Genomic DNA, 27273 nt, shown 5'->3' with positions numbered 1-27273 from the left:
TGTTTTGCCTAGCAGACAAACAAATCAAGGTGTTTAAGAACTCATTCAAATGGAAGGGAAATTACCCTCAAAGACTACAATTTAAGTATTTTCAAAATACATTGCTGTCCTTCAAGGCACACACTTCACTTTGTCAAGATACAACATTTTGAGTTGTTGTGATCTCAGGATTGTCTTCTACAAATGAACATGCTGCTGTACTATTCTCATGCACTTAGTTAGCGACTGTGCTATACCCTCTAGCATCAAAATGTGTGTCCAGCAAAAATAACACCACATATCATCTCCAACTTTAAGAACTCACCATGAAGAAAAATGAAGGGTATAATGTTTAACAGTCATTTGCAAAGCAATAAGATAGTTTTACAACACTTGTTGCTTGACACTCCATAAATATGTTAAAATACTATCTACTTAAATGTATCTCTTTAACAATTATTTCTTGTGACGCAACATGTGTCCCTCTCATCATAATGCCCTTTGGGATATGAATTACAAATTGCTATGACTTCCTGTACCCAAATGACTCACATAACAATTCAAGTTTGAGATGGATCAAAAATTCGTCCCAAAACTTGAGCAAATACGTATATGTGGTCACCTGTGTGAACTGCAAGACAATTACAGAAGTATCACACTGCTGGAAGAACCTATTATTGTCAACAGTAAGTCAGTCAGTCTATTGAGCAGTGCTATAGTGTATCTAAAATGGAATAACCTGACATCCTATGCAAAGACTTATCCTGTTTCACAGTAATGCTCAAACAAAATTATTACAAAGACAGAAACTCATACTCTCTAGTTTCACACATCATTTTCTGAATGCAAATGTACCTTCACAATCAAAAGTGCACAATAACAGTGAAAATAATAAAATCTATAAATTGGATATCTTTCAAATGGTCCTTACTAATACAATGCACAGAACATCAACATTATATTTGCCATGTATACATGCCAGCAGCTCAGTCAATCAGTTCCACGTAATTTGCCGGGAAGAGACCAAATGTTCCATCAGGTCCAAGTCCTTGCCACCAGCCTTAATCAATCTGATCAATATGTGAAATTATATCACCAGGGTCAAAAGTTATTTCTGTAGCATCGGCAGCTTGGTAATCATACAGAGCTCGAGCTCTGAGTCCAACATCATCACTCACCAAAACTTCTTGCTCTGGTTCTATATCACTGTGGTGGACGTGCCAGTTGTCTAAGTTGGGGTTTGTGCCTGCCTCCTGAGGAAGACGTTCTGTAGGAGACTCTTGCTCGAACTGCCTTGGTGGAGCTAGAACCTCTTCTTGTACAGTATCAGACTTAAACATTTCTGGAACTTTCACAGGACTCTGCTCTGGAGTTGGAACAGACTGTACTTCCTCTTGGATTCCATTCTCCATTTTTGGAGGCCACACTGGCAATGAAGCTTTCCTGCCAAGAGGACTGGAGTTTGCCAATAAGTCAGGGGGCGTTGCTGATGCACGGCGTAAATTGTGTAGCTGTCCTGCACATATAGTCTTCTCAAACACAGCTCGAGCATCAAATTTGTTTTGTGATATGAGATCCTGTGCTTCCTTGTTGCGTTCCTGTCGCAGTCTTTCACTAGCATCATCCCCCCTGCGGGTTCGGGCGTTAGAATTGGCCAGAGGTATTCCTGCCTGTCGTAAGAGGCGACTAAAAGGAGTCTCAAATGTTTCGGCCTTATGTGATGGTCCCCTCTCGGGTTTGACCTCCATCTTTCTAAATTTTTCCGAAGAGCGAGCCGATTGGGGAAGGGCGCCTTACTTGGTGCATTGTGTCCGTGTTGTGTTGAGAACTTTCGCCATCTTATTCGTCGTTGCATTGCAGTCTTGCCCGCTCTCCATCGCTTGGGCATGGATACGCTCCTGCGTGCACTTTCTGCCAAGCACTGTGCAGGGCCATTTTCTGCACTGACGACGTCCATGGACCACATGTCACATAACATCCAGCACGGTAGCCAGTCCGTTGTGGTGGGGCCGCCATGTACCCTCTTGGTTGTAGCCCCCTGACAACGCAGGGATCGCTCTACTGATGCCTGCGCCGTTCACTCCCCACGTATGCCAAGGAGTAGATGCCCATCTCCCTGGGACATCAGGACTCCCGGCAATGGCCATCCTGCCAGGTGGCTATTGCTGTGGCTGGGTGGCGCCCGTGGGGAGGGCCCTTGGTCGGAGTAGGTGGCATCAGGGCGGATGACCCGCCATGAAGCGTGGTACATCATCTCTCGCTGGCGGCCAGCCGCCAGCAGTCTCTAAGCGTTCTCGGGCTCAATTTAATGCTGAAAAGTACAATCCGAAAACGTTCCCCTCTCTGGCCACGCCGTGGGAGGAACGTAAATCTCAGGATGGCAGTAGCAATTATTCGCCCCGATTCTTAGTTCGTACGAGAGCTGATGGGGAGTCTTTCCTCCCCACAAAGCCTCAGTTCTTCGTCAAGCATTTAGAGGACAAGTTTGGGGAGGTGGAGGGCTTGTCAAAAATGCGCTCTGGATCGGTCCTGATCCAAACGGCATCCTCTGCGCAGTCACGACGGTTACTTGCTTGTGACAAGTTGGGGGATGTTGCTGTTACGATCACACCGCATAAGAGTTAAAATATGGTCCAGGGAGTTCTTTACTATAAGGACCTTATTTTGCAGTCTGATGACGAGCTGCGCGCCAACTTAGAGCGCAGAGGTGTACATTTCGTCCAGCGCGTTCATCGGTGTCCGAAGGAAAATCAGATAGCTACCGGTGATACGTTACTGGAAAAGGTCAAGGTGATGGTCTACCCCCTGCGGGTTCGGGGGTTAGAATAGGCCCGCGGTATTCCTGCCTGTCGTAAGAGGCGACTAAAAGGAGTCTCAAACGTTTTGGCCTTATGTGATGGTCCCCTCTCGGGTTTGACCTCCATCTATCTAAATTATTCCGAAGAGCGAGCCAATAGGGGAAGGGCACCTTACATGGTGCACTGTATCCTTCGTGCAATTAGACCTATAGCCGTCTTTCTCGTCGTTGCAATGGTGTCCCGCTCGTTTTCGATCTCTTGGGCGATTACCACGCTGCACTCTGCAGTGTTTCTTTTAGCTGTGAAGACGACCTTGGCCATTTTTGCACCTAAGATCCAGCACGGTAGCCAGTCCGTTGTGGTGGGGTCGCCATGTACCCTCTTGGTTGTAGCCCCCTGACAACACAGGGATCGCTCTACTGATGCCTGCGCCGTTCACTCCCCACGTATGCCAAGGAGTAGATGCCCATCTCCCTGGGGCATCAGGACTCCCGGCAATGGCCATCCTGCCAGGTGGCCTTTGCTGTGGCTGGGTGGCGCCCGTGGGGAGGGCCCTTGGTCGGAGTAGGTGGCATCAGGGCGGATGACCCGCAATGAAGCGTGGTACATCATCTGTCGCTGGCGGCCAGCCGTCAGCAGTCTCTAAGCGTTCGAGAGCCCATTTTAAAGGTAACGTTTATGACCCCAAATCGTTCCCCTCCCTCGCCACACCATGGGAGGAACGACAGGCATTGCGTGACACTGAGACGTATTCGCCCAGATATCTTGTCTGTACCAGAGCTGATAGGGAATCTTTTCTATCCGTGAAGCCTCAGTTCTTTGTAGAGCATTTAGAGGACAAGTTCGGTGAGGTGGAGGGCTTGTCCAAGATGCGGTCTGGATCGGTGTTGATAAAAACGGCATCCTCTGCCCAGTCACGGAGGTTGCTCAATTGTGACAAGTTGGGGGATGTTTCCGTTAGCATCACGCCGCATAAGAGTCTGAACATGGTCCAGGGTATTATATTCCACCGAGATCTTCTTCTGCAGTCCGACGATGAATTACGAGCCAACCTCGAACGACGAGGTGTTCACTTCGTCCGGCGCGTCCATCGGGGTCCGAGGGATAATCAGGTGGCCACCGGTGCCTTCATCTTGGTCTTCGAGGGTGATGTCTTACCCGAAAAGGTTAAGGTGCTGGTTTACCGTTGTGATGTGAAACCATATATCCCTCCTCCGATGCGGTGTTTTAAATGCTGGAAGTTCGGGCACATGTCATCTCGCTGTACTTCCAGCATGACGTGTCGGGATTGCGGACGTCCTTCGCATCCCGATACTCCATGTGCCCCGCCTCCTATCTGTGTTAACTGCGGAGAACACCATTCCCCCTGCTCGCCGGACTGTAGGATATTGCAGAAAGAACGGAAGATAATGGAATATAAGACCTTGGACCGGCTGACCTACCCCAAGGCTAGACGGAAATATGAGAGGCTCCATCCTGTGGCAATGCCGTCAACCTACGCCGCTGCTGCAACGACGGTTCTCCCGTCATCACGAATCGGCTCTAAGATCGGTCAGCATTCACCGGCCCCCTTGCTTGTGGGGGGCACTTCACACCCTGTTGCTCCTGCTCCATCTTCTCCAGGAGCAACACCCTCCCAACCTTCGGGGACATCAGCTCCCCCTTCCCATCCGGAGAAGCGTAAGACTTCTAAGGCTGCTCTCGCCAGGAAGGGATCCCTTGGGGACCTCCCTTCGCAAGTTCCGACCAGTGGACAAGCGGACGCCCGCAAGTGGTTGAAACAACCGCCAGTCCCTGGTCGTCGGGCCTCGCGGTCATCGTCTGTCCCTGAGACTGACCCAGTGAAGCCCATGCAGCCTGAACCGCCGAAGGCACAGCGTGACAAGCACAAAAAGAAGAAAGTCCCCAAGACCAACGGTAATGCGGTGGCACCGATCCCGCCACTTCCTACAAGCTCTGCCTCTGAGGACGAGGTGGAGATTCTGGCGTCCGCTGAGGACCTCGCTCTTGCCGGTCCCACGGACGCAATGGATGGCGTTTGCACGGATGCTCCATCGGAGGCAGCAGGTGACCCAGTGGCGTAATCTGCCTTCCCAGTCCCGTCACGCCTTTCCCAGCCATGGACAACACCATCCTCCAGTGGAACTGCAGCGGTTTCTTCCACCATCTAGCTGAGCTCCGCCACCTTATCAGCCTTCACCCTTTCTTCTGCATTGCTCTCCAGGAAACTTGGTTTCCAGCAATGCGAACCCCCGCCCTCCGTGGCTATCGGGGTTATTATAAGAACCGAGCAGCTTATGAAAGGGTGTCTGGTGGCGTCTGCATATATGTCCTTCACACTCTGCACAGCGAGTCTGTCCCTCTCCAGACGCCTTTAGAGGCTGTCGCTGTACGCGTGTGGACGCCACAGGCTGCACTGGTCGCCCAATTGCCGCCACCTTTCTTGCTATTGGGCGACTTCAACGCTCATAACCCTCTGTGGGGTGGGTCAGTGGCAACAGGTAGAGGCGCCATTGTTGAGCATTTATTGTCGCAGCTCGATCTCTCGCTGTTAAATGATGGTGCCTTCACACACTTCAGTGTGGCGCATGGCACCTACTCCGCCATTGACCTTTCAATCTGTAGCCATAGCCTCTTACCGTCTGTCCAATGGAGTGTGCATGACGACCTGTGTGGTAGTGACCATTTTCCGATCGTTTTGTCACTACCACAGCGCCACTCTTCTGGGCGCCCTAGCAGATGGGCTATGAATAAGGCTGACTGGGACTTGTTCTCCTCCACTGCCGCTTTTGAGCCTCTCTCTACCGATGACATTGATGCGGTGGTTCAATCGGTCACCACCGGCATCGTTACTGCCGCCGAATCTGCCATTCCCCATTCCTGTGGGTCCCCTCGGCGGAAGGCTGTGCCTTGGTGGTCGCCTGAGATCGCTGAAGCGTTTAAAGATCGCCGGCGGGCGCTCCAGCGTCACAAGCGACATCCCTCCCTCGACCACCTTATCGCCTTCAATCGGCTGCGTGCGCGGGCCCGCCTCCTTATCCGCCAAGGCAAGAAGGAGTGTTGGGAGCGGTATGTGTCCACCATTGGCCTCCATGTCACTCCATCGCAGGTCTGGGCCAGGATTCGACGCGTCTACGGCTATCGGCCACCTGTCAGCGTCCCTGCGCTCTCACTGAATGGAGCAGTTTGTACTGACTCCGACGTCATTGCCAATCGCTTAGCAGAGCATTTTGCTATGAGTTCCGCTTCTGCGAATTACCCCCAGGCCTTCCGCTCCATTAAAGAGCGGATGGAACGTCGGAGCCTTTCGTTTCGCACCAACCACCCAGAATCTTACAATGCTCCATTTAGTGAGTGGGAATTTCGCAGTGCCCTCGCTGCTTGCCCTGATACCGCTCCTGGGCCAGATGGCATCCACTGTCAGATGCTGAAACACCTTTCAGTGGACTGCCAGCGGCGCCTTCTCGATCTTTACAACCGTCTTAGGGTCGAGGGGGAGTTCCCGTCGCAATGGCGGGAAGGCATTGTCATCCCCGTTTTGAAACCTGGAAAGAACCCTCTGGAGGTGGACAGCTACCGTCCCATTAGCCTCACCAACGTTCTTTGCAAGTTGCTTGAACGGATGGTGAGCCGGCGCTTGAATTGGGTACTGGAGTCTCGGGGCCTTCTGGCTCCGTCTCAGGGTGGGTTCCGTAAAGGCCGCTCCGCCGCCGACAATCTGGTGAGCCTGGAGTCGGCCATCCGTACTGCCTTTTCCCGCCGTCAGCACCTGGTCGCTGTCTTTTTCGACATGCGGAAGGCGTACGATACGACGTGGCGTCATCACATTCTTTCTACGCTTCATGGATGGGGTCTTCTGGGTCCTCTGCCGATTTTTATCCGCAATTTTCTGTCGTGTCGTACCTTCCGCGTGCAAGTCGCGGCCTCGTATAGTTCCTCCCACGTCCAGGAGAACGGTGTGCCACAGGGTTCCGTTTTAAGTGTCTGTCTGTTTTTACTAGCCATTAACGGTCTTGCTGCGGCCGTGGGAAACTCTGTCTCCGCTTCCCTGTATGCTGACGACTTCTGCCTTTATTACAGCTCTCCCGGCATTGCAGCTGTTGAACGTCAGCTACAGGGCGCTATCCGTAGGGCGCAGTCTAGGGCTGTAGCGCATGGGTTTCAGTTTTCGGCAACCAAGACCTGCGTTATGCATTTCTGCCGGCGACGTACTGTCCACCCGGAGCCGCAGCTTTCTCTTAACGGCGAACTTCTTTCGGTGGTGGAATCGCACAGGTTTTTGGGGGTGGTTTTCGATGCCCGGTTGACTTGGCTGCCTCATATCCGGCAGCTCAAACAGACGTGTTGGCGGCATCTCAATGCACTGCGATGTTTGAGCCACACCCGCTGGGGAGCCGACCGCTCTACCCTGCTACGGCTCTACCAGGCGTTAATCCAGTCCGGTCAGGATTATGGGTGCCTGGCATATGGCTCAGCATCCCCGTCTGCGTTGCGGGTGCTGGACCCAATTCTCCACAGCGGGATACGCCTTGCCACTGGTGCTTTCCGCACCAGCCCTGTGGACAGCTTACTCGTGGAGGCAGGTGTCCCTCCACTGCGGTTCCGACGCCAACGTTTGCTAGCCGCTTATGCTGCCCATGTTCTAAGCTCGCCCGGGCATCCTAACTATCGTCTCCTGTTCCCGCCGTCAGTCGTCCATCTGCCGGAACGTCGGCCCCGGTCGGGTTGTCCGATCGCCATACGTGTCATGGAGCTTCTCTGCGGGCTTGGGTTTTTCCCTGTTCCGCCTCCTTTCCAGGCGCCTCTGCGTACACCCCCGTGGTGTGTTCCTCGCCCTTGCCTTCGGCTCGACTTGGCACAGGGCTCGAAGGACTCGGTCCCTCCAGAGGCCTTCCGCCGCCGCTTTTATTCCATCCTGGCCACGTATCAGGGCTCTGGCATTGTTTACACCGACGGCTCGATGGTTGCTGGTCGAGTCGGTTATGCGCTCACTCTAGGGGACCATTCCGAACAACGTTCCTTGCCGGCTGGCTGCAGCGTTTACACTGCTGAGCTGGTCGCGATCTTTCGAGCCCTAGAGTATATCCGCTCCTGCTCAGGTGAGTCCTTCGTCATCTGTAGCGATTCCCTGAGTAGTTTACGAGCACTTGACCAGTGTTTTCCTCGTTCCCGTCTGGTGCTGGCTATCCATGAGTCCCTGCATACTCTTGCGCGTTGCGGCCGCTCTGCGGTCTTCGTGTGGACCCCAGGCCATGTAGGGATCCCCGGCAACGAGAATGTTGACCGGCTGGCGAAAGAGGCGACTAGTGCACCATCTCTGGACGTTGGCCTCCCGGAGACTGATTTGCGGGCCGTCTTCCGCCGCAAAATCTTGGCGCTATGGGACGATGAATGGCGCGAACTGACAATGTCCAATAAACTCCGTGCTGTCAAGGAGACGACGGCTGTGTGGCTCGCAGGGACTCAGTAGTTCTTTGCCGGCTCCGAATTGGCCACTCCCGGCTGACACACAGTTATTTACTGCGCCGGGAGGACCCTCCTCTATGTCGCTGTGGGGCAGCTTTGACAGTGGCCCACATTTTGCTGGCCTGCCCCCTTTTAGCTGTGGTCAGGCGGACATTTGCGCTGCCTGCTACGCTCCCTGCCCTTTTAACAGACGACTCCACTATGGCTGACTTAGTTTTACGTTTTATTTGGGCAGGGGGATTTTATCATTTACTCTGAGTGTTTCTGTTTTATTTTATCGTTTGGTGTCGATTCTGGCCTTTGGCCTATGATTTTACACTGATTTTTTAATGTGTTTCTAAGTGGTTGGCTTTTCCTTATTTATTTCAATGGTCGGCCAACCACCGTCACACTCTGTGTGGTTTTAGTTCGTTTTGTCTTGTCCTTGTCTCAGTTTCTCTTGTTCTGTATCGTCTGTGATCTCTTCTGTTCATCGTTTTTATTCTCTGTGGGTGTTCTTTGACTTTGGAACAAGGGACCGATGACCATAGCAGTCTGGTCCCTTTAATCCCCCAAACCAACCAACCAACCAAGGTGATGGTCTACCGATGTGACGTCAGGCCCTATATTCCTCCCCCCATGCGGTGCTTCAAGTGCTGGAAGTTTGGCCATATGTCTTCCCGCTGCACTTCCAGCCTCACATGTCGAGATTGCGGACGCCCGTCTCATCCCGATACTTCATGTGCCCCGCCTCTCATCTGTGTCAACTGTGGCGAGCACCATTCACCTTGCTCGCCAGACTGCAGAATCTTCCAGAAAGAACGCAAAATCATGGAATATAAGACCCTGGACCGACTGACTTATATTGAGGCCAAACGGAAATACGACCGATTACATCCAGTGCGAATGACGTCATCCTATGCCGCCGCTACAACACCTGTGCTCGCCCCATCAGTTTCAGGACTTCCGGCCGGATCGCTGAGTGGTACAACTCCTCCTGCCCCCTTGCCAGTGGGGTGCTCTACCCACCGGGTTGCTCCTGCGCCACCTACCTCAGGGGCAACACCATCCCCCCCCCCATCAGGGACGTCCGTCCCTGCTTCTAAGCCGGAAAAGTGTCCAACTTCTTCGGCTTCTCACGCTCGCAAGGGGTCCCTCGGGTCCCTCCCTTCCCAGGTTTCCACCACTGGGAAGGCTGACGGCCGACAGTGGCGTAAGTGCCCGCAATCAGCTCGTCGACGGGCTTCACGATCCTCCTCAGTCCCGGAGACTGAATCGGTGAAGCCCTCCCAGCCAGTTAAACCCAAGGAAAAGCGTGAGAAATCAAAGAAGAGCAGCTCTAAGCCCAAGGAACTCGCGGTGGGAGCCACCCCACTGTCACCTTCCAGCTCTGCGTCTGAGGACGAGGTGGAGATCCTGGCGTCCGCTGAGGACCTAGATCTTGCAGGTCCCTCAGACGCCATGGATAGCACTAGCACGGGTGCTCAATCGGAGGCAGCAGGTGACCCAGCGGCGTAATCTGCCTTCCCCGTCCCGTCACGCCTTTCTCCGCCATGGACAATACCATCTTCCAGTGGAACTGCAGCAGTTTCTTCCACCATCTAGCTGAGCTCCGCCAGCTTATCAGCCTTCATCCTTTCCTTTGCATTGCTCTGCAGGAAACTTGGATTCCGGAAATGCGAACCCCCGCCCTCCGTGGCTATCGGGGTTATTATAAGAACCGAGCAGCTTATGAAAGGGTTTCTGGTGGCGTCTGCATATATGTCCTTCACACTCTGCACAGCGAGTCTATCCCTCTCCAGACGCCTTTAGAGGCTGTCGCTGTACGCGTGTGGACGCCACATGCTATTACCGTCTGCAGTCTTCACCTTCCACCGGATGGTGATGTCTCGCAGCATGTCCTGGCTGCACTGGTCGCCCAATTGCCGCCACCTTTCTTGCTATTGCCCCCCTGCAGGTTCGGGGGTAAGAATAGGCCCGCGGTATTCCTGCCTGTCGTAAGAGGCGACTAAAAGGAGTCTCAAACGTTTCGGCCTTCCGTGATGGTCCCCTCTTGGGTTTGACCTCCTTTTTTCTTCCAAATTTCCGTCGTCAGTGCGTGCCATTTGGGGAAGGACACCTTACGTGGTGTTTTTGTATTGGTCCATCATGCTCCACCATCTTGCATGTTACCTATTGTCGTGTGGGGGGGACTACGCCCAACATCTTCTGGGTGGTCTCCTTCTCGCCTTGTGCGCACTCTTCTTCTTAGCGCCTACGACAACTGTGGACCCTTTAAACACCTAAAATCCAGCACGGTAGCCAGTCCGTTGTGGTGGGGTCGTCATGTACCCTCTTGGTGGTAGCCCCCTGACCACGCAGGGATCGCACTACAGATGCCTGAGCTGTTTCCTCCCCATGCATGCCAAGGAGTATGTGCCCATCTTGTCTGGGGCACGGGGACTCCGGGCAACGGGATATTGGCCAGGTACCCGTTGCTTTGGCTGGGTGGCGCCCTTGGGGAGAGCCCTCGTTCGGAGTAGGTGGCATCTGGGTGGATGTGGCGCAATGAAGCGCAATAAATCACATCAAGCTGGTGGTCGCACGGCCACCAGCGTCTCTAAGCGAGGTAGAGTCGACTTCGATGCTGCGCAGTATGACCCTCAGACGTTCCCCTCGTTGGCTGCGCCATGGGAGGGACGCCGATCTAGTGCCAAGCGGGAGCCTTACGTACCGCAATACCTTGTCTGCAGCAGGACTGATGGTGACTCCTTTCTTCCGACGAAGCCTATGTTTTTTGTGGAACACCTGGAGGATAAGTTTGGGGAAGTGGCGGGGTTGTCAAAAATGAGGAATGGGTCCATCCTCCTCAAGACGTCCTCCCCAGCCCAGTCACGAGCGTTGCTCTTGTGTGATAAGCTGGGTGACGTCCCTGTTACCGTCACTCCCCACAGTAGCTTAAATATGGTCCAGGGGATTATTTACCATCGTGACCTCTTGTTGCAATCCGATGACGAGCTGAGAGCCGACTTGGAACGACGTGGTGTGCATTTTGTCCGTCGTGTCCATCGAGGACCTAAGACAAACAGGGTGGCCACCGGTGCCTTTATCTTGGCCTTTGAGGGTGATGTCTTGCCCGAGAAGGTCAAGGTGATGGTTTACCGTTGCGACGTCAAGCCATACGTGCCTCCCCCGATGCGGTGCTTCCAGTGCTGGAAGTGTGGGCATATGTCCTCCCGTTGCCCATCCAGCGCTACATGTCGAGATTGCGGACGCCCCTCTCATCCTGATTCTCCATGTGCACCTCCGCCTGTATGTGTTAACTGTGGGGAGCACCACTCTCCATGCTCGCCGGATTGCCCCGTTCTTCATAAGGAGCGGAAGATCATGGAATTTAAGACCCTGGACCGGCTTACTTATCGAGAGGCTAAACAGAAATATGAAAGGTTGTATCCTGCTTCCCTTCGAACATCTTATGCTGCAGCCACGTTATCGTCGCCCGCGCGAGCGACGGTTGTCGCTTCATCTGTGCCGCCTTCAGTGGGCCCTCGGGGCCATGTATCTCTGTCTGCCCCCCTCGTGCCTGGGGGCAAGCCTTCCTCTATTGCCCCCTTAGCAGTTGGGGGCAAACCCTCTTCTGTCGCTCCCCCCAAGCTTACTTCGGGAGAGACATCTGCTCCACAACCGGGAGGCTCGATTCCTCCCCCTCCTTCTCCGGCGGCGTTGCCTCCGCCGGTTCCTCTCTCGCGGAAGGGGTCCCTCGGGGCTCTCCCTTCCTCCGTTTCTTCTCCTTCCCAGCCAGATGTCAGCCAGTGGCTGAAGGTTCCGCCACCTGCTGATCGTAGGGCTTCTGCGTCGTCGTCAGCCTCCGACGCTCCTTCAGAGAAGCTCTCCCAGCCCTCTCACCCTAAGGGCAGACGCGAGAAGAAGGAACGGAATGTGTCCAAGAAGAAGGACGTTCCGGTGGTTTCAGCACCGCCTGCTGTACATAGTCCTGGCTCCGGGGATGAGGTGGAGATCCTCTCCTCTGCCGCGGATCTCGCCCTCACGGAACCCTTGGGGGCCTCTCCTATGGACTCAGCTGACTGTCCCCCAGTGGCGGCGGTTGGCTCTGAAGCGCTGTCTGCCTCTTAGTCGCATTCACGCCCACCCAGTCCCTTCCTGCTACCATTCTCAAATGGATCTGCGGCGGTTATTTCCGCCACCTGCCAGAGCTCCGGATGCTTCTGAGTGATTCCCCTGTTCTCTGCATTGCTCTGCAGGAAACTTGGTTTCCTGCACTGCGGACCCCCGCCCTTCGCGGTTATCGGGGATACTATAAGAACCGTGCTGCCTGTCAACGAGCGCCAGGTGGGGTTTGCCTCTTTGTTCACCACTCTGTCTGTAGCTCGCCAGTACCCCTTCAGACGCCTTTAGAGGCAGTTTCTGCCAGGGTTGAGCTCTCGCCGGCTATTACTGTTTGCTCTGTTTACATTCCTCCGGATGGGGAGCTCCCCCGCCATGTCTTGGCTGCGCTGCTGGCTCAACTCCCGCCACCATTGCTGCTTCTGGGCGATTTCAATGCCCACAACCCTCTATGGGGTGGGACTGTCTCCGATGGCCGTGGTCGGGCCGTTTAGCATGTGTTGGCTCAGCTTGACCTTAGCCTCTTGAACACCGGTGCTCCCACGCATTTCAGTGTGGCCCATGGCTCGTTCTCAGCCATCGATCTCTCTATTTGCAGCCCTGGACTTGTCCCATCCCTCCACTGGCGAGTGCATCCTGACCTGTGTGGTAGTGACCATTTTCCCATATATTTGTCACTGCCCCAGTGTCATTCTTCTGGGCGCCTGCCCCGCTGGGCTCTCCATAGGGCTGACTGGCAGGCTTTTACTTCCGCTGCAACCATTGCGTCTCCCCCACAGGGTGACATTGACGAGGTGGTCCGTGTTTTAACCACACCCATCATTTCAGCAGCCGAGGCTGCCATCCCCCGATCTTCTGGCCTCCCTCGGAGGAAGGCTGTCCCCTGGTGGTCGCCGGAGATTGCTGAGGCTATTCGCGACCGTCGGCGGGCTCTCCAGCGGCATAGGCGGCACCCGTCTCTCGAGACCCTCATCGCCTTTAAGAGGCTCCGTGCCCTGGCCCGTCGTCTTATTGCACGGCGTAAGCAGGAGTGCTGGGAGAGGTATGTCTCGTCCTTGGGCTCCCATGTCTCCCCCTCACTCGTGTGGTCCCGGATCCGGCGGATTTATGGATACCAGACCCCAATGGGTGTCCCTGGGCTCTCCTTGGACGGCGCTGTCTGCACGGACGCTGCCGCCATTGCTGAATGGCTTGCGGCGCACTTTGCTCAGAGCTCTGCGACTGCCTCCTATCCCCCCGCCTTTCGCTCTCTAAAGGAGCGAGCCGAGCGGACGCCGTTCTCATTCCACACGCGTCGTTCTGAAACATACAATGCTCCTTTCAGCGAGAGGGAATTCCTCGCCGCCCTCGCCGATTGCCCTGATACAGCACCAGGACCAGACTGCATCCACGCGCAGATGCTGAAGCATCTCTCCAGGGACTGCCAGACACACCTTCTTGCGATATTTAATCGCATTTGGAGCGAAGGCGTGTTCCCGTCGCAGTGGCGAGAGGGTGTTATTGTCCCCATCTTGAAGCCAGGTGCGGACCCACTGGTGGTGGACAGCTATCGTCCCATTACCCTCACCAACGTTTTGTGCAAATTGCTCGAACGTATGGTGGGGCGGCGTTTGTGTTGGGTCCTTGAGTCGCGCGGTCTCCTCGCTCCATCCCAGGGTGGCTTCCGTCGGGGCCGGTCTGCCACGGACAATTTGGTGCGGCTGGAATCTGCTATTCGTACGGCTTTTGCCCGACGTCAGCATCTCGTTGCTGTATTTTTCGATCTGCGGAAGGCGTATGACACCACATGGAGGCATCACATCCTCGCCACGTTGCATGAGTGGGGTCTTCGTGGTCGGCTCCCGGCTTTTCTTCAAACCTTTTTATTGCGCCGCTCTTTCCGGGTGCAAGTCGGTGCCACCTCTAGTTCATCTTATATACAGGAAAATGGGGTCCCGCAGGGCTCGGTGTTGAGTGTCTCCTTATTTCTAGTGTCCATTAATGGTCTGGCTGCAGCCGTGGGGTCGTCGGTGTCTCCTTCTTTGTATGCCGACGACTTCTGCATCTCATTTAGCTCCACGACTACGGGAGTCGCCGAACGCAGGCTGCAAGTCGGCGTTCGCAAGGCAGCATCATGGGCTCTGACTCATGGTTTTCAGTTCTCTGCTGCCAAGACTCGAGTTACGCACTTCTGCAGGCGTTGGACGGTCCACCCTCATCCTGAACTTTACCTCGACAGCCACCTGCTTGAAGTGGTGGACACTTGACGCTTCTTGGGACTCGCGTTTGATGCCCGGCTCACATGGGTTCCCTATGTTACTCAGCTGAAGCAAAAATGCTGGCGGCACCTCAACGCCCTCCGCTGCCTTAGCCACACGTCTTGGGGTGCAGATCGCTGCACACTGCTGCGATTGTACAGAGCCCTTGTGCAGTCCCATCTTGATTATGGGTGCCTGGCCTATGGGTCTGCATAACCCTCAGTGTTGAAGTTGTTAGACCCCATACACCACTGTGGGGTTCGGCTTGCAACTGGCGCTTTTCGTACCAGCCCCGTGGATAGTCTACTGGTGGAGGCCGGGTTTCCCCACCTCGGATTCGCCGCCATCGACTGCTCGCCGACTATGCTGTCCACGTGCATTGCTCGCCAGGCCATCCCAATCGTCGCATTTCCCTGCCACGGTCCTCCATCTGCCCGAACGGCGACCTAGGTCTGGGCTTTCCGTAGCTGTCCGTGTCCAGTCTCTGCTGTCGGAATTGGGTTCATTCCCTCATCTGCCTCCCTTCCGGGTCCGTACACCTACGCCTCCGTGGTGTTTGTCCCGGCCGTCCGCCCGTCTGGATTTGGCACAGGGATCTAAGGACTCGGTTCCGCCTGTGGCCCTCCGTCGCCGTTTTCTTGCGCTCCTCGAATCATTTCCGGGCTGTGAGCCTGACTACACTGATGGTTCCCTGGTTGATGGTCGCACTGCCTACGCTTTTGATCACGCTGCCCATGTTGAACAGCGCACCTTGCCGGCTGGCTGCAGTATTTTTACTGCAGAGCTGGTGGCCATATTGCGCGCTCTTGATCATATGCGTTCCTGCTCAGGTACGTCCATCGACATCTGCAGTGACTCCCTGAGCAGCCTCCAGGCCATCAACCGCTGCTATCCCTCTTCTCCTCTGGTGTCCTCTATTTGGGAGTCTGTTTCCACCATTACACGCTCTGGTCGTTTGGTGGTCTTGTTTTGGACGCCATGTCACGTTGGCATCCCGGGGAACGAACGTGTTGACAGGCTGGCCAAAGGGGCGATCGACGCCCCAGCTTTGGAGATCGGCCTTACGGCTCGCTATCAGCAGCTGGTGTTGCGCCGTAAGGTGCTTGGGATGTGGTCTGCTGAGTGGCGTGGCATGACAGCCCCGAATAAACTGCGGGCTGTCAGGGAGACGACCGATGTGTGGCGTTCCTCCCTGCGGTCTTCTCGTAGGGACTCTGTTATCCTGTGTCGGCTGCGCATCGGCCATACATACCTGACGCACGGCCATCTTTTGCGTCAGGAGGATCCCCCCCTGTGTCGGTGTGGGTCCCGGCTGACAGTCACCCACATCTTATTAGTGTGTCCCCGATTGCGCCCCCTCCGGCAGTCTTTTAATCTTCCGGGCACTTTGCCTTTGGTTTTATGTGACAATGCCTCCATGGCTGACAGTGTTTTACATTCTATCCATGCTAGTCCTTTTTATGGATCCATTTAGGGGGGTCCTGCACCTTTCCCTTTCTGTGTCTTTTGTCCTTGCGTCTCTCCATATTTGTTTCTGTTTTGGTGTGTCGTCGGCTGGTTGACTCTTTCCTTTTTTTTGTTTGTGTGGTCAGTCAACCAGTCTCCGGCTATCTTCTTTTCTTCTATTTCTTTCTGTCTGGTGTTCGTCTGTACTCTTCTTTTCTGTAGTGTTCGTTGCCTAATTTGTGTTCTTTAGCGCCTGGGGGGGGGGGGAGTCTCCTTCCCCTTGGGGTTTTATCTGCTCTGCGACTTTGTCTCGCCTGTCTTTGGGATGGGGGACTGATGACCTTAGCTGTTTAGTCCCCCTTAAACATCCCAACAACCACCACCACCAATGACTCGCACCGGCAGGCAGCCACGTGCACCAGCTGGCTCAGAGAAAAATAACATAGATCCCAACCTAGAGAAAAATTCCAGTATTCTTTACCGACATGTACCACACGATGATTCCGTTGAAGCTGGAGCTCTGCATAGTAGTAAGAGTAACGGCTTGCACCACATTTCACATGTGAAACCGTTTATTGAGAGACAATCTATTTTTTTAAATTTAGTCTTTGCCATAAAATTTTTCACTTCACATTTCTAATATGCTTTGTTAGACTTAAGAAACTGTTAACAAGCAACAATGTTTGAAGTTAACTATCCAGTCAGGAACCAAGAGAACATACTTAAACAGAAATTACGAATGTATTGTTATAGTGAACAGACGACACAGTGTTATTTCGTACATTCTTGCTTGTTAGTTGCACGATTACGTAACGACTATAAGGCTCACATACTTAGAACATTTACCAGTACTGCTAATGAGATTTTAATGCAACATTTTGGTTTACTTGAAAATACATTTTGGATTTGAGGTACTTTCTGTGAGATACCAGATGACACAGTGGTTAATTTATGTGACAGCTACACGATTTTATCACGACGCTACTAATGAGTGACAATTTACAATGTTGCTTTTGCGGTGTTTCTGTTTCATATCTGCACAGTTTTTCTGAATTATTCTGGAAAGTAAAACATGTTTTAGTAGTAACTTTTGTGGTATAGCTACAGTGAGACAGCCTTTTCCGTAGCACACCAATACGTTACAGCACAGTACTTTCTCCATCATGGCAATAAGCGTAATAACTAAGATATCTATACGCAAAGCATTTCACTTTTGTTTATCATGAGGTAAGTACATTGACTTCTGCAGAACTTAGCTTTTGGAGGACAATAACTACGACACTTCCACAGAGATTATCTTACAGCAAGACGCACATTTAGCGCTACAGGACACGTATTTGAGTGATTAATTTTGTACTTAAATCATTTATTTTTAAAGATATTTGAAGTACAATGATACAAAGGTTTTTTCCCCCTGCGGGTTCGGGGGTTAGAATAGGCCCGCGGTATTCCTGCCTGTCGTAAGAGGCGACTAAAAGGAGTCTCAAACGTTTCGGCCTTCTGTGATGGTCCCCTCTTGGGTTTGACCTCCTTTTTTCTTCCAAATTTCCGTCGTCAGTGCGTGCCATTTGGGGAAGGACACCTTACGTGGTGTTTTTGTATTGGTCCATCATGCTCCACCATCTTGCATGTTACCTATTGTCGTGGGGGGGGGGGACTACGCCCAACTTCTTCTGGGTGGTCTCCTCCTCGCCTTGTGCGCACTCTTCTTCTTAGCGCCTACGACAACTGTGGACCCTTTAAACACCTAAAATCCAGCACGGTAGCCAGTCCGTTGTGGTGGGGTCGTCATGTACCCTCTTGGTGGTAGCCCCCTGACCACGCAGGGATCGCACTACAGATGCCTGAGCTGTTTCCTCCCCATGCATGCCAAGGAGTATGTGCCCATCTTGTCTGGGGCACGGGGACTCCGGGCAACGGGATATCGGCCAGGTACCCGTTGCTTTGGCTGGGTGGCGCCCTTGGGGAGAGCCCTCGTTCGGAGTAGGTGGCATCTGGGCGGATGTGGCGCAATGAAGCGCAATAAATCACATCAAGCTGGTGGTCGCACGGCCACCAGCGTCTCTAAGCGAGGTAGAGTCGACTTCGATGCTGCGCAGTATGACCCTCAGACGTTCCCCTCGTTGGCTGCGCCATGGGAGGGACGCCGATCTAGTGCCAAGCGGGAGCCTTACGTACCGCAATACCTTGTCTGCAGCAGGACTGATGGTGACTCCTTTCTTCCGACGAAGCCTATGTTTTTTGTGGAACACCTGGAGGATAAGTTTGGGGAAGTGGCGGGGTTGTCAAAAATGAGGAATGGGTCCATCCTCCTCAAGACGTCCTCCCCAGCTCAGTCACGAGCGTTGCTCTTGTGTGATAAGCTGGGTGACGTCCCTGTTACCGTCACTCCCCACAGTAGCTTAAATATGGTCCAGGGGATTATTTACCATCGTGACCTCTTGTTGCAATCCGATGACGAGCTGAGAGCCGACTTGGCACGACGTGGTGTGCATTTTGTCCGTCGTGTCCATCGAGGACCCAAGACAAACAGGGTGGCCACCGGTGCCTTTATCTTGGCCTTTGAGGGTGATGTCTTGCCCGAGAAGGTCAAGGTGATGGTTTACCGTTGCGACGTCAAGCCATACGTGCCTCCCCCGATGCGGTGCTTCCAGTGCTGGAAGTTTGGGCATATGTCCTCCCGTTGCCCATCCAGCGCTACATGTCGAGATTGCGGACGCCCCTCTCATCCTGATTCTCCATGTGCACCTCCGCCTGTATGTGTTAACTGTGGGGAGCACCACTCTCCATGCTCGCCGGATTGCCCCGTTCTTCATAAGGAGCGGAAGATCATGGAATTTAAGACCCTGGACCGGCTTACTTATCGAGAGGCTAAACAGAAATATGAAAGGTTGTACCCTGCTTCCCTTTGAACATCTTATGCTGCAGCCACGTTATCGTCGCCCGCACGGGCGACGGTTGTCGCTTCATCTGTGCCGCCTTCAGTGGGCCCTCGGGGCCATGTATCTCTGTCTGCCCCCCTCGTGCCTGGGGGCAAGCCTTCCTCTCTTGCCCCCTTAGCAGTTGGGGGCAAACCCTCTTCTGTCGCTCCCCCCAAGCTTACTTCGGGAGTGACATCTGCTCCACAACCGGGAGGCTCGATTCCTCCCCCTCCTTCTCCGGCGGCGTTGCCTCCGCCGGTTCCTCTCTCGCGGAAGGGGTCCCTCGGGGCTCTCCCTTCCTCCGTTTCTTCTCCTTCCCAGCCGGATGTCAGCCAGTGGCTGAAGGTTCCGCCACCTGCTGGTCGTAGGGCTTCTGCGTCGTCGTCAGCCTCCGACGCTCCTTCAGAGAACCTCTCCCAGCCCTCTCACCCTAAGGGCAGACGCGAGAAGAAGGAACGGAATGTGTCCAAGAAGAAGGACGTTCCGGCGGTTTCAGCACCGCCTGCTGTACATAGTCCTGGCTCCGGGGATGAGGTGGAGATCCTCGCCTCTGCCGCGGATCTCGCCCTCACGGAACCCTTGGGGGCCTCTCCTATGGACTCAGCTGACTCTCCCCCAGTGGCGGCGGTTGGCTCTGAAGCGCTGTCTGCCTCTTAGTCGCATTCACGCCCTCCCAGTCCCTTCCTGCTTCCATTCTCCAATGAACTGCGGCGGTTATTTCCGCCACCTGCCAGAGCTCCGGATGCTTCTGAGTGATTCCCCTGTTCTCTGCATTGCTCTGCAGGAAACTTGGTTTCCTGCACTGCGGACCCCCGCCCTTCGCGGTTATCGGGGATACTATAAGAACCGTGCTGCCTGTCAACGAGCGTCAGGTGGGGTTTGCCTCTTTGTTCACCACTCTGTCTGTAGCTCGCCAGTACACCTTCAGACGCCTTTAGAGGCAGTTGCTGCCAGGGTTGAGCTCTCGCCGGCTATTACTATTTGCTCTGTTTACATTCCTCCAGATGGGGAGCTCCCCCGACATGTCTTGGCTGCGCTGCTGGCTCAACTCCCGCCACCGTTGCTGCTTCTGGGCGATTTCAATGCCCATAACCCTCTATGGGGTGGGACTGTCTCAGATGACCGCGGTCGGGCCGTGGAGCATGTGTTGGCTCAGCTCGACCTTAGCCTCTTGAACACCGGTGCTCCCACACATTTCAGTGTGGCCCATGGCTCGTTCTCGGCCATCGATCTCTCTATTTGCAGCCCTGGACTTGTCCCATCCCTCCACTGGAGGGTGCATCCTGACCTGTGTGGCAGTGACCATTTTCCCATCTATTTGTCACTGCCACAGTGTCATTCTTCTGGGCGCTTGCCCCGCTGGGCTCTCCACAGGGCTGACTGGCCAGCTATTACTTCCGCTGTAACCATTGCGTCTCCCCCACAGGGTGACATTGACGAGGTGGTCCGTGTTTTCACCACGTCCATCATTTCGGCGGCCGAGGCTGCCATCCCCCGTTCCTCTGGCCTCCCTCGGCGGAAGGCTGTCCCCTGGTGGTCGCCGGAGATTGCTGAGGCTATTCGCGACCGTAGGCGGGCTCTCCAGCGTCATAGGCGGCACCCGTCTCTGGAGACCCTCATCGCCTTTAAGAGGCTCCGTGCCTTCGCCCGTCGTCTTATTGCACGGCGTAAGCAGGAGTGCTGGGAGAGGTACGTCTCCTCCCTGGGCTCCCGTGTCTCGTCCTCGCACGTGTGGTCCCGGATCCGGCGGATTTATGGCTCCCAGACCCCTATGGGTGTCCCTGGGCTCTCCTTGGACGGCGCTGTCTGCACGGACGCTGCCGCCATTGCTGAACGGCTAGCCGCGCACTTTGCTCAGAGCTCTGCGACTGCCTCCTATCCCCCCGCCTTTCGCTCTCTAAAGGAGCGAGCCGAGCGGACGCCGTTCTCATTCCACACGCGTCGTTCTGAAACATACAATGCTCCTTTCAGCGAGAGGGAATTCCTCGCCGCCCTCGCCGATTGCCCTGATACAGCACCAGGCCCAGACAGCATCCACGCGCAGATGCTGAAGCATCTCTCCAGGGACTGCCAGAGACACATTCTCGCGATATTTAATCGCATTTGGAGCGAAGGCGTGTTCCCGTCGCAATGGCGGGAGGGCGTTATTGTCCCCATCTTGAAACCCGGTGCGGACCCACTGGCGGTGGACAGCTATCGTCCCATTACCCTCACCAACGTTTTGTGCAAATTGCTCGAACGTATGGTGGGGCGGCGTTTGTGTTGGGTCCTTGAGTCGCGCGGTCTCCTCGCTCCATCCCAGGGTGGCTTCCGTCGGGGCCGGTCTGCAGTGGACAATTTGGTGCGGCTGGAATCTGCTGTCCGTACGGCTTTTGCCCGACGTCAGCATCTTGTTGCTGTATTTTTCGATCTGCGGAAGGCGTATGACACCACATGGAGGCATCACATCCTCGCCACGTTGCATGGGTGGGGTCTTCGTGGTCGGCTCCCGGCTTTTCTTCAAAACTTTTTATTGCGCCGCTCTTTCCGGGTGCAAGTCGGTGCCACCTCTAGTTCCTCTTATATACAGGAAAATGGGGTCCCGCAGGGCTCGGTGTTGAGCGTCTCCTTATTTTTAGTGGCCATTAATGGTCTGGCAGCAGCAGTGGGGTCGTCGGTGTCTCCTTCTTTGTATGCCGACGACTTCTGCATCTCATTTAGCTCCACGACTACGGGAGTCGCCGAACGCAGGCTGCAAGTCGCCGTTCGCAAGGCAGCATCATGGGCACTGACTCATGGCTTTCAGTTCTCTGCTGCCAAGACTCGAGTAATGCACTTCTGCAGGCGTCGGACGGTCCACCCTCATCCTGCACTTTACCTCGACGGCCACCTGCTTGAAGTGGTGGACACTTGCCGCTTCTTGGGACTCGTGTTTGATGCCCGGCTCACATGGGTTCCTCATGTTACTCAGCTGAAGCAAAAATGCTGGCGGCACCTCAACGCCCTCCGCTGCCTTAGCCCCCAGGGGCTCAGCATTCGTTTGCTGGGTACGGGCTTGGCGACCCCGGGGTTCCTGAGCTGGGGACTGGTAAGCGCCGCCAGTCCCCTGTCACCGTAACCTCTAAGCATACTTCAACGACCACCGTGCGGCGCGGCGGTGGAATGTTGTGTGTCTCAGGGAATGGGGATCTTGGCTTGACCGCCCGGATCGCGAGGATGGAATAAACCTCTATTAAAACCCCTCAATCTCAAGGTGTGCTGCGCGCTGATGAGATGCATGGCTGTTGAGGTGGAACAGTCGGTAGCGGGCAACCTCTGGGGAACCTGCCGCACCTCAGTTGTATAAGGCTTACCTAGGCACGCGGGGCTCTGTCTAGGTGGACTTCTAGTTCCCTAGCTGCTCGTGGGACCGAGATGGATCCTTCGAAATTCTCTTTTCCTCCTCCCAGCGGAAAGGGTGGGCCGCTGGAAGGTTCTAACACCCAGTCTCTTAAGAGGGCCCGTGCAGTCAGTCCCCCTGACTCCGGCGCTTCTTTAAAAAGTCCAGTCTTAGGTAACAGAATGCATTCTGGTAATCCGAATGTGTTTCTCATTGTGAAACGGAAGGAGGGTAGTTTCGAGAAGGTTTCGCCCTTCTATATACAAAAGGGATTGGAGGGAATCTGTGGCTCCTTAAAATCAGTGAAGCGCTTACGTAATGGGACCTTGCTAGTGGAAACTTCCACTTCCCAGCAAGCAACTAACCTCCAATCTGCTAAATGCCTTGGAGAGTATGCCATAGACACCGAACTGCACAGCACCTTGAACTATAGCAAAGGTGTTGTGACATGCCGGGATCTAGCTGATATTCCCAAGGAAGAACTGCAACGTGAGTGGGCTCCGGAAGGTATCGTTGATGTCCAACACATCATGAAGAGGGTTGATGGCACTCTTGTCAAATCCGACTCCTTTATTCTGACCTTCAGTAGCACAACACTTCCTGAACATGTTCAAGCTGGCTTCCTTCGCCTTAGTGTGAGGCCTTATTTCCCGGCCCCAATGCGCTGTTTCAAATGCCAGCGTTTTGGGCATACCACCTTAGGCTGTAAAGGCGAAGCGACTTGTGGAAACTGTGGTCAGGCTGCTCATGACGGAGTTGGTTGCTCGTCTCCGGCTAAATGTATTAATTGCTCTGGGAACCACCCTGTTTGGAGTAGGGACTGCCGCATATTTTTAGAGGAACGCAAGGTCCAGGAAATCAAAACAACCAAGCGTATTCCCTATGGTGAGGCCAAGAAGATTTATAAGTCGATGCAACCTCCCACATTTGCTACATCTTTTGCATCCCTGGTACAGAAGCCTACTCCAAAGGTCGATGCCTCAACGCAGACTGAGGTGGTGAGTGTTGGCACTAACACCTGTAGCTGCCAGTGCACTTGCAACGCAGCCAGTGTTCCAGAGCCAGTAGCCCCTACTCGAACGGCAGACACAGGTACAGTGGCGGACTTGGTCCAGCCCCTCGCGCCTCCAACAGCTGAGGTTGTCCCCAAGCCCAGTGCGCCACTTACCACTCCCACATCCGCTCCCCCAAAGTCCACCAAGCCACAGAAAGCTACTGTGCAGCAGCAACAGCGGGTCAAATCCCGTGGTAAACCATCTGACCATGCGGATGTTGTTTTACGCGAGGCTTCATCTGACTCTTCCCCAGAGTTGATGGAGTACGATGTATGTGTGGGGCAATCATCTCGTCCCACGCCTGCCCCTCCACCTGCTGCGGTCTCCCCGCCCCGTCGGAGAGACAGGATGAAGGTGCTACCCCCAACATAGATGGCTCCCATACTCCAGTGGAACTTGCAAGGGTTCAGGACGCATGTGGAGGAACTTCGTCTACTTTCTCAGGGTCGACCATTGTGTCTCTGTCTCCAGGAGACGTATTTCCATCCATCATACTCCCCTGAGATACGAGGCTATACACTCCACAAAAAGGACGACCTGCGTGGAGAGAGAGCTAGAGGAGGCGTAGGTATTTTCGTCAGGACGGACTACCATTCCTCGCCTCTCTCACTTACGACGACTCTACAGGCCGTCGCTGTGTCCGTGCACGTGCGTCATCCATTGACTGTATGTTCACTTTACTTGCCCCCACATGATGCTCTTGATGAAGCGGCCCTCACCGACCTTCTTACACAGCTCCCCCAGCCATTCATTATTTGTGGTGATTTTAATGCCCACAATGTGCTTTGGGGCTCTGCAATTACCTGCCCCAGGGGTAGAGCAATTGAGAGGCTTCTCCTGTCATCCTGTGCCTACTTGCTCAATGGAGGACAGAGTACTCATTTCTGCACGGCGACTGGGTCGTTCTCTGCCATTGATCTCTCGCTTTGCTCTCCAGCTCTTGCCGCTAGTGCTCACTGGGAAGTGGTCGCTGACTTGCACGGCAGTGATCATTTCCCAATCTGGATTCACCTGCCAGATGGCGTGGGCCCCGACAGGAGACCACCACGATGGGTGCTCAGTGGAGCTGACTGGACACTTTATAGCCAGTTGGCCCAATTCGAACACTGTGCGAATGTTGAGGTGTGGGTGGATCATATTACCAAAACGGTCCTCCATGCCGCTGCGGTATCCATTCCACAGTCCACAGGTCACCGGAAAAGGCCACCTGTGCCTTGGTGGAGTGACGAATGCCGCTCTGCAATCAGGACCAGGCGTGCGGCTCTGCGGCGGTTCAAGTGTCGGCCGACTGCTGAGAATCTTGCTGCCTTTCGGGTGGCGAGGGCGAGATGTCGCCGCATTATTCGTGAGAGCAAGAAGAGGTCGTGGCCAAAGTTCCTGAACACCGTTAATCGTTCCACCAAGAGTTCCCTTGTGTGGGAGACCATTAGGAGAATTTCTGGCAGAGGAGGGAGATGCCCCATAGCTGCTGTACTGAATAACGGCACTCTCCACACAGATCCGCGGGACATTGCCCAGACTATGGCAGCGTATTTTGCGACAGTTACTGCCACAACCAGTCAGGATCCCGGTTTCCAGCGCCATAGAGCGGTTGCTGAGAGGTGTAGTCTGAACTTCCAGCCCACCTCTCATGAAGTTTACAACTGCCCTTTTTCTATGTGGGAGCTGGATTCTGCATTGTCTGGAGCTCGTGACACTTCCCCTGGTCACGACAGGATCCATTACAGTATGCTATGGCACCTCACAATGCGCAACAAAGAAATCCTCCTCGCACTTTTTAATGCCATTTGGGCGTCGGGTCACTTTCCTGACGCGTGGCGTGAGGCAGTTTTAATCCCTTTTTTAAAACCTGGGAAAGACCGCTCGAGCCCAAGTAGCTACCGTAGTATTGCCCTCACTAGTTGCATAGGGAAGACCTTGGAGCGGATGGTCAACCGCCGCCTTGTCTGGATGTTAGAATCCCGGCAACTACTTAGTCGCTTTCAGTGTGGGTTCAGGAGGTTTCGTTCCACTTTCGATAACCTTGCCCTCCTGGAGGCGGCTATCCAACAAGCTTTCCTACGCCGTCATCACCTTATAGGTGTATTTTTCGACATCGAGAAGGCCTACGATACCACTTGGCGGCGTCTCATCCTGGAGCAGCTTCACGAATGGGGTTTTCGTGGTTGTCTTCCTCTTTTTATTCAGTCTTTCCTCTCGCCACGATATTTTAGATACCGAGTTGGTGACGTCCTGTCTGATCGCTTTGAGCAGGAGAACGGTGTCCCTCAGGGTAGCGTTTTAAGTGTGACTCTGTTTGCCATCGCTATTAATAGCATTACGTCCCTGGTGAAAAGTCCTGTCCAGTGTTCTTTGTTTGTGGATGATTTCTCTTTGTTCTGCTCTTCTTCAAGCCTTGCAACGACAACTCGTCAGTTGCAACTTACGATTAGGCGTTTGGATGACTGGGCGCTGAAGAGTGGATTTAAGTTTTCCACCGAGAAGTCTGTATGTGTTCTTTTTAACCGTTCTCGTTCGATTTTACCCTTTCCTGAGTTGCGCTTGAGGGACACTATTCTTTCTTTTAAAGACACGGTGAGATTTCTGGGTCTCATTTTTGACTCGAGGCTCACATGGTTACCTCATCTTAAAGACCTGAAACGACGGTCGCTTCAGGCTTTAAGCATTTTAAAATGTCTTAGCCACAGTACATGGGGAGCTGACAGGACTTGTCTGCTCCAGTTTTACAGGGCGTTTGTGCGATCTCGGCTCGATTATGGGTGCACGGTGTATGGGTCTGCGAGGCCTTCGTACTTAAAGATTTTGGACGTTGTCCACCATGAAGGGCTGCGGTTGGCCACTGGGGCATTCCGAACTAGCCCCATACCAAGCCTCTGTGCAGAGGCTGGTGAACCGCCACTTCATATGCGACGACGGCTACTTACGGTACGCCAGGCGTATAAAACTTTGTCCACACCGTACACACCTGCATACCATACCGTTGCTAAGCCTCCTCTGGCACGGTTATTTCATAACCGGCAACGTGCGACGCAGCCCTATGGGATTCGCGCACAGGATTGCCTCGCTGCGATGTCTGTGGCTGGTCTTCGTGTTTTACGTCGCGGTTGGAGCAGATCTCCACCTTGGCTCCTCCGGCGTCCCAAATTTATTTTAGATTTGACTCGTTTTAAGAAAGATGGCACACCAGATTTTACGTTCCAATCTCTGTTTTTTAACATTTTAGACGTGGATCACGGTTTCACTGTCGTTTATACTGATGGCTCGAAACAGGAGACTTCCCTAGGCTGTTCTGTGGTGTTCCCTGATCGTGTCACCCGGATTCGCCTCCCTGCTGAATATACCGTTTTCGCAGCGGAGCTCCACGCGATCCTGAAGGCACTGGAGCAGATGCATCGTGTTCGGGGCGATCGATTTCTTCTCTGCTCCGATTCTCTTAGTGCCTTACAATCGCTGCAGAGCCTATACCCGACTGAGGAGATGGTCCCGTTGATACATGACCAACTGTACTTGCTCCAACAGCGGGGTAAAGAGGTATCCTTCTGCTGGGTGCCTGGTCATGTCGGCATATGGGGCAATGAACAGGCTGATCGGGCTGCCAAGGAGGCCTGCAGAGAGCAGGATGTGGTCCAGTGTCCTATCCCCTTGCAGTCAGTCATCGCTGCACTCCATAGGAAGTGCATGGAGTTGTGGGAGGCCGAATGGCTGGCGGTGTCGGCCAATAAACTGCGGTCGGTAAAGTCAACCACTCGGCCGTGGCGTTCCTCCTGTCGGTTGCTCAGGCGGGAAGAGGTGGCCCTCACACGTCTGCGGATTGGGCACTGTCCTGTGACACATAGCTATTTATTACGGCGGGAGGATCCTCCGTTTTGTGCCACTTGTGGTGTGCACATCTCTGTCCGGCACATTTTAATCGACTGTATTTTATACCGT

At 54.1% G+C, this 27273-nt stretch overlaps 1 protein-coding gene across 1 annotated transcript; it reads right to left on the bottom strand.

Annotated features, from left to right (window-relative positions):
• Positions 1–965: 965 nt before the first annotated feature.
• Positions 966–23467, bottom strand: LOC124782175 (drebrin-like protein). The gene is made up of 2 exons (XM_047253923.1): positions 23457–23467; positions 966–1608 (listed from the first exon to the last, which is right to left on the bottom strand). The coding sequence occupies exons 1-2, from the start codon at positions 23465–23467 to the stop codon at positions 1041–1043; spliced, it is 579 nt and encodes a 192-aa protein (XP_047109879.1). The 3' UTR covers positions 966–1040.
• Between the last annotated feature and the right edge of the window lie 3806 nt (positions 23468–27273).

This window comes from Schistocerca piceifrons, chromosome 1 (genome assembly GCF_021461385.2).
Source record: "Schistocerca piceifrons isolate TAMUIC-IGC-003096 chromosome 1, iqSchPice1.1, whole genome shotgun sequence".
Lineage (NCBI taxonomy): Eukaryota > Metazoa > Arthropoda > Insecta > Orthoptera > Acrididae > Schistocerca > Schistocerca piceifrons.
This window is presented reverse-complemented; position numbering and strand designations above follow the sequence as displayed.